Below are 11,174 nucleotides of genomic sequence, written 5' to 3' on the forward strand. Positions count from 1 at the left end.
CACTCGAAGGACCCTGGACTGGGTGACCTTTGACTTCTGACCTTTCAGTGACATCATAGCAGCCCCATGGCGACAGGGACTCTCCCCCAGGCACAATCTTGGGCCACTTTCCTATAGCGGAGATCGTGTGAGGGGCAGCCATGTGCCCGCGCTGAGGCTGTACTGGAAGCTTCGGGATGGAAAAGGATGCAGCTGCCACACACAGAAGGCACCGGCCTGGACCTGGGGCCCTGCCTGTGGGAGCCCCCGGGCACCTCAAGACAGCCAGCGAGGGGGCCGAGCTGCAGAGAAGTAGAAGTGTGGGTGGCCTGCACCAGAGGGGGGACCCCCTGAGCCGCATCCGGAGGCTGCGCAGGGAGCCAGGTAGGTCCTGCCTCAGGCTGGTGCTGCCAGATGTTCCAACCTGCACTGGTCATACCCAGGGCCCACTGGGAGTTCTCCTGCCAGCAACGGGGCCCCAGCTGGGCAGCCTGAGTGCGGGGGCCAGTGTAAGGGAGCAGAGGCAGGGCGGGGGATGCTCTGTGGCAGCCCAAGCCTTGCAAGAGCAGCAGCTACCTATGTGGCCAGGAGACACGGAGAGCAGTACAGACTCATCCTGCACTCATCCCCAGGATTGGCATCAGACATGGGGGTGTGGTTTGCTCACTCAAGCCCTCGGGACAACATGAAAGTCTAGAGATGTGCTATCCCGGGGACATGAGCAGCTGTAGGGCCTGCACCACCCCTGTCCCATGGCCTCTCCTGAGACATGCAAAGTTCTTGAAAGAAGTGACCAGATGACAGGTCTGAGAGCCTGCCTCAGGCTGCCTGGAATGTGGCCCCATTGCAGGATGTGGGGGCTCAGTTCCCAGTGTTTGGACCTTCCTCAAACAACGTGAAAGGAGAAGATAATGTGAAAGGAAGCCTGTCCGGCTGGCAGACCCATCACCCTGCACGGGCCTCCCTCACAGCCCGGGACTCAGCCTGGGACCCAGACCATGTTTGAGGACCACCCCCTACTCCAGCGTGTGGTGGTCCAGTTGGCCAAGCTGATGCAGGAAGAAGAGTGGGCGGCCCCAGTTGTGTGTCCTGGGATGTAGCTGCTTGCCAGGGACCCAACTGTGTGGACTGGACTGCTCACTCCCACACCCAGTGAGCTCAGCAATGTGGCAGGTGCTGGCTACTGACAGGGAGTCTCCACATCTGCGTCACAGTTGGGAGGCTGGGCATAGGGCAGCAGAGCCAAGAGCCCCAGGGGCTCCAGAACTTACTGTGGCCATGCCTGGGAGCCCACTCAGCCCTCATACCAGCTCTCCGTGGTCAGCCCATGGTAAGCCCCATGGTCAGCTGCTGGTCTTACTGCCCAGAACTCCCCACCCTGGCCTGGAGCTGAGCTGAATGGGAGGCCAGGACAGATCAGATTCTGCCACATCCTGTGAGGAAATCCTTTGGGGGCAGCTCCAAGTCTCTAGTTGGGGCTCGACGCAGCTCTGGAGCCCCCTGAGGCATTAGAGTCCTGGGGAGGTCCTCCCGGGCATCTGCATGGGCTAAGCCCCACTCACACCCAGTGCCTAGTGGGGAAGTCACCCACACGTGACTCCTTAGAAGGTTGTGCCCAGAAGCAGAGAAGTTGGTGCTTCCTTGAAGCAGAGCGGCTGGGAGCTGAGCAAGGTGCAGACCACAGCTGTCCTCCCACCAGACCCTGGACACAGCCCTGTGCCTGTCAGTACTTAGAAGAACCACTTCATGCTCTGCCTGCCCCTCACCCAGAATAAAGAGCAATACTAGCTCTTTTTGGAAAACAGACCACTGCAAACATGCCAGCAGTGCCTCTCAGAGGGACCAGGCAATTAGTGACCACAGGGTTTTCCTGGACAAGCTCAGTATGGTTTCACATTCCTCCTGTGGCTTCTCCTAGAGAGGACAGGGCCTCACCCACCCTCCTGCTCTGTGGCTTCCAGGGGGAGCTGCACCATACCTCACCCTGAGTCCCCCAGGAAGAACGTGGGCCCTAGGGCTCAGGTATCATGGGTCTAAGCTGTGGAATGTGCTGGAGCCCAGCTGTGGGGGAGGGGCGTCACAGGGCACAGTGGGGCAAGGGGCTCGCTTCAGCATCCCAGCCTGGTGCACATAGCCAGTGTGCAGATGGGTGGTGCTGATTACTCTGTCTCCCTTTTCAGAGTCGGAGGACCTGGGGAAAGACCTGAGGGGTGATGTGAATGATGCCAGCTGGTAAGCAGCCTGGAGGGGCCCTGTGGTCCTACGAAAGCCCCGTTTGAGGGTGTAGAAGGGGGGTTGTAAATTCTACTATACCTGGAGGTGGGACCACCCCAGGGGTCCTCATATGGCAGACACCCTCCCCTGCCCCACCAGCCTCCCGCAGCCCCTCTGTAGGCCTCCTGTGCCCTCCTGGGACTAGGTGCTGTCTTGTCATGTGGCCACCTCTGCCCCAGGAGGACGGCTCCAGTGGCTGAGTGAGGATGAGGCCCAGGCATAGGACCTCCTCTGCATCCTATTCCTGCCAGGTCACGCCTTCCCACCCCACCTCTGGCTTGTTTGCCCCAGCCCCCCTCCCACCATCACAAAGGATGTGAAAGTTATTGAATTACCTAAGAATTTTTCTCAGACACCAAGACTTGCCAGCACCAGGCACCAATAGGGGCCAGTCATCTTTGTACAAATGGCTTCCCTTGAGTTGGCCAAGGAGAGAACTGGCCCCAGAAGGCACCATAGGTGCAGCTGGTTGATAAGGGTCAGGAGCCCATGTGTTGAAAGAGGATGCTGAAGGTAGCCTGGAGCAGGGCACAGCAGGGAGGGCAGTTGTGGTGGCGTGGCTGAGTGTGTGCCCACATTAGCAAGGCTGGGAGCCAGCAGGACCCCAGGGCCAGCGGCTGCTGGTGGTGAGGAGACTGGGAGAATGCCTGTGGCCCTGGGCTCATCCAGCCAGGCTGGTGTGAACAGTGGCAGGCCCAGACAGAGCCCAGCCCACCCGTGGCTCTGCACAGCCTGCCTGGCACCACATGGAGCCAGCAGAGTACCTGCTGCAAAGGTGCCCACATCTTCACACCAGGGCGAGCTCAGCCCTTGCTTCTGAAATGAGCCCAATCCGGTTGTGTACCAAAGACATCCAGGGGCCACGCCTATTTCCTCCAGCTAGACCCATGACATGCCGACCTTTCTGCCTGGTGAGACCCTCCCAGGCCACCCAGCACCCAGCATGGTGACAGCAGGAGAGGAGATGGGTGTCACTGATTCCAGACCACCTTTTGTATGACTCCTGTAGGCAGGGGAACCCTGAGGAAGACAAGGAGGGGAAGGACAAGGCTGCTCCTGGGAAGGTGGACCCTGAGGATGGGAACATGAGACCAGAGGCTGAGAAGAGTGACTCTGAGGCCAGCAATGCAGGGGCACAGGAAGGCGAGTGCGCGGACAGTCACCACCAGGAGGCCAAGGTCTGGCACAGCCCAACTACCACACATTTTTGTCCCCTGCCTCAGAGTCCTAACTTTACTTACCCGTTTGGTATCTTTGGGCTTTCAGGAGCAGGAGCCAGAGTTCGTAAAGCTAAATGGCCTTCTGGAAGAGGAGGCAAGAGCTCTTCACTTTAGTAACCAAAGTAAGATGGGGAGGCCTGTCCAGGCATGAGTCCCACTGGGCCACAAGCTTGCTATGGACTTTGGCTGGGGTCATCTCAGCAGCCGCCATGCTGTAGAGTAGGACTGAGATCCCTGTCCCCAGAGAAGTCAGAATCCAAGCTCTGTGCCTCTTTGCTTGACCCCGGGTATACTACCCCTCCCAACCCCCCCACTGCGTGACTTGAGACAGGAACCCTCAGTAGGACTAGGGCCCAGAAGAACTCGACCCCACACCCTAGTGTTGGCCAGAGATGTGTTAGTGCTGTGCAGTGTTCTCATAGGCACTTTGTGAAGGAAGGTGGCTTTTATTCCCCTCCTGAACCTTGTGTGGGGAATGGATATGGAGCTGGGCACATTGGCCAGGGCTGTGCAGCTCATGATCCTGGGTTTGACTCCAGGGCTTTAGGAAGCTCCTCACCCCAAATATTTCTTTGGAGTTGACTAAAGTGCTACCATTGGAGACACACTCCAGGTAGCCAAGGTGCCTTCCTCCCTTGCTCACCCAAGCCTGCCACCCACACCTCTTTGGTTTCCATTCACAGAAACCATCTGTGTTTGTGGAGATTGATCTGCGAGACCATGCTGAGGAGGTAAAGACAAAACCCCTCAAACATGCAAAGCCACAGCACTCACTGGGAAAGAACCTGCGCTTTTCAGGCTAGGCCCAAGAGGCCTATCCAGGAACTTGTACCATGACCAGCATGTGCTAGAGCAGGGGGCAGGGCCGGTGGCTCTGGAGGGATCCATGATGTTGGGGATAGGCCTTGGGAGGGGCACACCCTCACCTCTTCCTCTCCCTCCCTAATGCCAACCTGCATACTTTCTGGCAGTATCAGAGACTCTAGGGCCTGCATCAACCCTCAGGGCATCCAAAGGCCCCCAGAACATCTTGTGGGTCATGTCGGGGTGGGGAAAATGCCACAGACCTGGGAATTAGGAGGCCTGGTCTTGGTTGATAAATGGCTCTGCGGGCAAATGCTAAATAACTCACACCTCACTGTGCCTTGGTTAGCTGCTTTGTAAAATGGATCATAGTAGTACCTACACTCCAGGGTTGTTTTATAAAGTTCTCAACAGTTCCTCATAATCAGACAATCTCAGTATTGTCATCATCATCACCACCATCATCACTATCATCACCACAATCATCACTACTATTATCATTACACCACCACCATCACCTTCGCATCATCACTGTCACCATCATCATCATCACCATAATCACCATCATCATCATTACCACCACCATCACCATCATCATCACCACTATCATTACCACCACCATCACCACTATCATCAACATCACTATCATCACCACCATCATCACCACTATCATCACCATCATCACCACCATCACAATCATCATCACCACCATCACCATAACCATTATCACCATCACCATGATTATCACCATCACTATCATCACCACAATCATCACTACAATTATCATCACACCACTGCCACCATCATCATCACCACCATCACCACCATCATCATCACCACCATCATCACCATCACCACCATCAGCATCATCATCACCATCATCACCATCACCATCATTATTACCACCACCACCATCACCACTATCATCACCATCACCACCATCATAACCATTATCACCATCACCATGATTATCACCATCACTATCATCACCACAATCATCACTACCATTATCATCACACCCCTGCCACCATCATCATCACCATCGCCATCACCACCATCATCACCATCACCCTCATAACCATTATCACCATCATCACCATCATCACTATTATCTATAAAAAGTGGTGGTTGACTGAGTGGCCTGTCTGGGCCCTTTCAACAAAAGTATCAGATTTCTTCTTCCATTTTTCAGCTGTAATAATTTTCTTCCATTTTTCAGCTGTAATAATCAGTCATCTTTTTGGAAATTTCTTAAAGTTCTTTTTCAGCAAGTTTAGACTTCTGCCTTGGGGGGTCAGTTATTTTCCAGATATCCTTTCTGTCTTCAGAGCATACCATAAGGTAAAGAGAACTGGTTATTAATCCCCACAAAGCTACTCATGGAGTACAGAGTTCCAAGGACTCTAGTTGAGCCAGCAAGTATCAGTTGGAATTAATAGGGCACATCTCCTAATCTATGATCCAGGGGCCATGGTGCAGTACCTTAGTCAGTGTCGCCTAATTGGGAATTTCCACTCAATAAAACCCTGTCCAGTGGGACGTAATGCAGGGCCAAGGTAGTGTCTCTGCCCTGCCTCCATGCCCCTCCCTGTGCCCCTCTCCATGTCCCCTCTCCATGCCCTGTCTCCATCTTTTTGTCCCATCCCCATCTCTGGGCCCCATCTGCATGCCCCATCTCTGTGCCTTGCCTGCTCTTCTGGCAGTTCCAGCAGGTCAGGCCTTAATGCCTGTGGTTGACAACTTCTTCTGCTGTTCTCTGCAGGTGGCCACGTGTACCAGGAAGGAAGAAAAGCAGTCCCCGATGGACATAGGAGATTTGTCAGAAGATGAGTGAGTGATGTTTGTTGGTTCATACCGGGGTGGGGTAAGAGGGACATTCCCTCCACCACTTATGGTGGGCCCACCATGCTTATGTGCTTCATGTGTCTTTCCGCTTCTTCCTGGGTGGTGCAGAGACAACATTTACAGGGTTGGAGGGGCTTAGGGTTGAGCAACAGGTACCAGACCTGCTAAGGGCTCAGGGCACCTTCACAAAGAACCCTCTGCCCCCATAACAGGGCATGTTCTCCCACACATCAGCCAGCAAAGGACCTGATCGGGGAAGAGAGGTGGCAGCCACAGACTTGGGCTGTGGGGCAGTGGAGGGCCCTGTACATATATGGCTGGTGTCGTGGCCCAGCAGCCCCTCTTATAGCAGGGCTCAAGCCCGCAGTGGGGCCTTCCAGGTGGGAGGATACATTTGTTCTGACAGCTCTCTCCTTACTGGACAGATGTTGTGCAGTATATAGCCATGAGTGGACAAGACGCTCACTTCGGGCCCACTGAAGGGTCCTATTGATCCATTTTGTTTTATTTTAAACAAATAATACAGGGAAATACAAGGAAGAAAATTGAAAGAACCCAAATTCCCACCACTCAGAATTAATAGCTATGTTAATACTTTGGCTTATTACAGATTTTTACATTTTATTTTCTATTTATTTTTAATTTTAGTGACAGGATCTTTCTTTATCATTCAGGCTAGAGTGTAGTGGTGTCATCACAGCTCACTGTAGTCTTGAACTCCTGGGCTCAAGGATCCTCCCACCTCAGCAGGGACTATAGGCATGCACCACCATGTCTGGCTAATTTTTAAGTTTTTTGTAGAGATAGGGTCTTGATATGTTTTGCTGGTGCAAAACTCCTGGGCTCAAGTTATCCTCCCACCCGGGCCCTGCAAAGTTCTGGTGTTACAGGTATGAGCCACCACATCTGGCCTACTTATTACAGGTTTTTTAAAAGCAAAATTGGCTGTACTGAATTTGTAAAACTGATACACAGACATTTTAAATAACAAACAATGTAGAAACAGAAAGAAAAGTTTTAAAATCATCCCAAATCCCACCTCTTAAAAGTAGGACTGTTCTAGGTAAGGGCGGGATGTGCCAGGGTGTCCTCGTGAGAATGGGCCCCTGTGGGCAGGTGGTTCTGGGTGTTCACAGCTCTGAGCTGCATTTGTTATGTGGCAGCTACTGTTTAATTACTGTTACTATTGTCATGGTATTACCTTTTATTCAGATTTTAATGTCTTGGGGAGTAGAAATTCTGTGAGGCCATTTTATTCTATCCTACTTCAGAAATTCCCTCATCCCTCTGATGTCCACTTACATCACTAAGTCATATTAGCTTTTATTAGGATGGTAGATTGTTTTGTCACACTCCAAACTGGGCATAGAATTAGGTGGATCTTTTCCAAGCAGAGTTTTATTTTTCTCCTTGTTTCTTGCTGATGGATTTGCCACACGACTCACAGCTCGGTGGCTTTGTGCTCTGCCATGAGCCTGGACAGTCCTGTCTCCTGATCTCAGCCCCATCCCCAACACTCTGCTGCCCTAGAGAACCCACCAGGTGGGCTGAGTCCTGGGCTGTGTGGTGCGTGGTGGGGACTGGGGGCCTCTGCACAGGCCTGGACCACCTCGCTCCCCTGGACCCAGAGCCTTGGGTTCCATCTGATCCGATGAGGCTTCCCTCTCTGACATCAATAGGCACCCCCCCTTATTGTTAGGCAAACCTGGTCACTGAGCCCCCCAGACCCCCCAGGAAAGAGGTGGGAACTGCGGCCCATCCTAGGGCTGCCTTGCTATGTGGGGGACTCGAGAGGCTGCGTTGCAGGGGAATGCACGTAGACCCCTTGTGTTGTTTTGCCCACTTTCCTATGCCCCTGACAGCCCAGCCTGGGCACAACTAAGGGCTGTGGCATGTTAGTCCCTCCTGGCTCAGGGCTTCTAAGACAGCAATGAGCCCAGCTCAATGCCTGGCTGTGTATGGGGCTCTGACTCTGTACCACCCCAGAGCTGTCACAAGACCTGGGCACCTGCAGACTTGAGAAAGTGGGCACAGCAGAGGTTGAAGGGAACCCAGGGGCCATGTGCTGGGGCTCCTTTCATCCCCTCACCTCCTTGGCTGCAGGACACGGACCAGCTGGGTGTGCTGCATTCCATACACGACCAAAAGGAAAGCGAAGGAGAGCACATAGCCATCTGGAGCAGGTATCGTTGCTCTGAGAAGCAGGAGCAGTGGCGACAGTGGGTGTGGTGGGGATAGGAGCCATGTGCCCCAGAGCCTCTTCCTGGACAGGCGCTGAGGACTCCATTTCTTTCTCTGGGATGGCCAGGCCTGGGCAGAGCGAGGTGCAGAACATGCCTTCCTTCCCGCCAAAGACCCTCCATCTGCCCTGAGACAGCCTAGGTGCCACGACTATCTCCTGTGAGCCCCAATTGAAGCCTCTGCCCACTGGGGCATGAAGACATCTCTTTGGAAGACAAAATAAATGCATTAGGGAAAGTGTTCCCCGGCCAGCTCAGGGGCTCCAGCCTCCCTCCCTCTGGCTCCATGGCATATGAAGTGGGCACAGAGTCGCCTTAGCCACTGTGGTGGCTCAGCCTTCATCAGGCACAATGGTGGTAACAGTGCAGCCCCCAGCACACCCAGGGACACCAGAGATGGTTGGCAGGCACATGCAGGGGGACGAGAGTATCTGTGGGTCACCGAGGCTCCTCTGGGAACCAGGAGCACAGTGAGCATGGTAGCAGGATAAGGCACAGGTAGGGGCTGTGGCAAGGGCAGAAATTGTAGCACTGGTGTCTCAGTCTGCCCTTGGGGGAACCACGTGCCCCACTCCAAAGGAGGACATGCCTTCAGGGGCCCAAATCACCATGTACCAGTTTTGGTCTTCTGGTTACAACCAGAGGCAGGACCGTGAGGGGCCACCCCCAGCATAGGGCAGTCAGCTGGACCCAGACAGCGGTGGCTCTGGCTGGGCCTGGGTAGGCTGCCCATCCCCTAGGCTGGCTTTGGGTGATTCAAGGCGACAACCACAGGAGTGGCCCTATTATAGCCAGGAGACTCCACCTGAGAGAAATGCCAAGGCGTGCTGAAGCCCAGGCAGTGGCACATTGCTACCTAAGGATCCGGAGCATCATCAAGTGTCACTAGAGCTGGGTGCACAGGGACCCCAAGTGCGAGCCAGGATGGCCACTTGGAGGAAGAGGAGGTCCGGGAGCAGGGCGAAGGCACAGGAAGAGGGTGTGGACGTGGCTCTGCAGCTCCTGGACCACCCACCACAGGCCAAAGGGCTGAAGATTGGCAGAGTGTGCCCAGAACCCACCCAGAGCTCTATCATGTGCACACGCAAGCACACTCATGGGTACTTAGGCACCCATGGGCAGGGAACCCACGGCATCTGTGGTGAAGGTGTAGTTGAGGTCCCCAGGGGTCAAACATGGATGTCATGTCCATCACTTCAGCTATTTCTTCAGGGACATAGAGGTCTGTCTTTGTAGTGCCAACGAGAGCACAAATGCTTAGCCCTTCTGTCACCCAGCCAGAGAGGGTGAGCTCTTTGCAGGGGGCTGCACCCCACAGAGGTTGACCCCCAGGGCAGGGAGATGCCATCTGGGGAGACAGAGAACATTGGGGGGGGGAGTCCTTACTTCCCAGTCAATTGCAAATGACCCCAGGAACTGCTCTCCTGAGCATGCGAGGGGGCATTGAGGGCCACACTATAAAGTGCAGCCTTGAATGCAGCAGCACCCCAGGGCTCAAAGATGTGTCCAACTGCATGGACCAGACTGCGACCAAAGATCTTCCACAGTCATTGGCCACTAGGCAAGTTAGTTTGAGCTTCGTCACTGCCCTCTAGCTGTGTCTCCAACTAGAAAGAGATACCCTGAGAAGCTTCCAGGAAAACAGCTGGTGTGTGTGTCCTCCTGGCTAGGTGGGAGGAGGTGGCTCCCACACTTGTAGCGCTGGGAGTGCCAATGTTTGTTCACCCACCTGGCCAGGCCTCTAGGACACAGAGGCCCTGCCCCTTTGTCCACATGGGTAGCTTGGTGAACTGTAGCAGGTGTAGAATGTGAACCTCCCAAAATCAATACACATTTGACTTTTAGTTGGGCTCTGGACCAGTTTCCTCAAAGATCAGTATAATTGCGTCCCTTCTGTCTACCGAGGGGCAAGTCATAGTGTCCAAGGGAGGAGCCCTCAATGGTGATCCTCCCTGCTGCTCCCACCCCTGAGCTCCTGGGCCTGGGTCCTGCTGTCATGGCCTACAGGCTGCAGGGGTGACCAGAGGTACACAGATGACCCAGGGTCCTGTAGACAAAGTTCCACATGCCATTGGTCCAAGCCTCAGTTCTGGGCACCCCAATGGCTGAGTCCAGCTCAGTGGAGGTTCCCACAGAGCAGGGGCCATTTGTAGGATGTGACCTGTGGCCGTCCTGGCTTCCTCTTCCCATGGGAGGACAGGTTTGTCCCAGATGCTGCTGAGGGCACATGATAGTTGCTGGGCAGGGGCCTGGGGGGCTGGGAGCTGTGCTAGGGGCTGGGGGGCAGGCAGGGGACCTGAAGGTCTGGGGACTGGCTTGGGGGTCTGGGGCTGGAGCTCAGGGCCATGGGCAGTGGCTATCAGCGGCCAGAATGGATAGGTGGTAGTTCCTGGCAGGGATAAGTGGGGGCTCAGGAACTGTGGGGAGGAGGAGGCCCCCAAGGATGGCAAGACAGTGGTGCCCTCAGCAGCATCAGAAGTTACCTCTGCAGGAGGGCCGGCTGCTGTTGGGGTAGGGGTGCTTAGGGGCGCCACGGGGGCCAGATTCAGCTAAATGGACCACACAGGCATCCCATACATGTGCCTAGTGTGGCATCAGGTGACACGGGAGCTCAGGGAGGGGAAGCCACATGACCTGCACTGGGGTGTCCCACAGCCTCCCCTAGCCCAGTGGTACCAGGAACCCTAGTGGCCCTAACACTGAGGACCCCTGTCCTCGGGGCCTGCCAGTCCTGCAGTGCACTGACATCCCCAGGGCTTTATGAGAGGGGCTGTGGCCCAGACTGAAGTGGTCTCCTTGGCTCTGCTACACA

General features: G+C 54.8%; 1 protein-coding gene across 1 annotated transcript; it reads left to right on the forward strand.

Moving 5' to 3' along the window:
- The first annotated feature begins 176 nt into the window (after positions 1-176).
- C15H13orf46 (chromosome 15 C13orf46 homolog) lies at positions 177-10,485 on the forward strand. Its single transcript, XM_053564143.1, has 7 exons — positions 177-363; positions 2,160-2,211; positions 3,263-3,431; positions 3,520-3,567; positions 4,157-4,204; positions 6,040-6,107; positions 8,226-10,485. The coding sequence occupies exons 1-7, from the start codon at positions 177-179 to the stop codon at positions 8,290-8,292; spliced, it is 639 nt and encodes a 212-aa protein (XP_053420118.1). The 3' UTR covers positions 8,293-10,485.
- Positions 10,486-11,174: the final 689 nt, after the last annotated feature.

Source organism: Nycticebus coucang, chromosome 15 (assembly GCF_027406575.1).
Source record: "Nycticebus coucang isolate mNycCou1 chromosome 15, mNycCou1.pri, whole genome shotgun sequence".
In the NCBI taxonomy this organism is placed as follows: domain Eukaryota; kingdom Metazoa; phylum Chordata; class Mammalia; order Primates; family Lorisidae; genus Nycticebus; species Nycticebus coucang.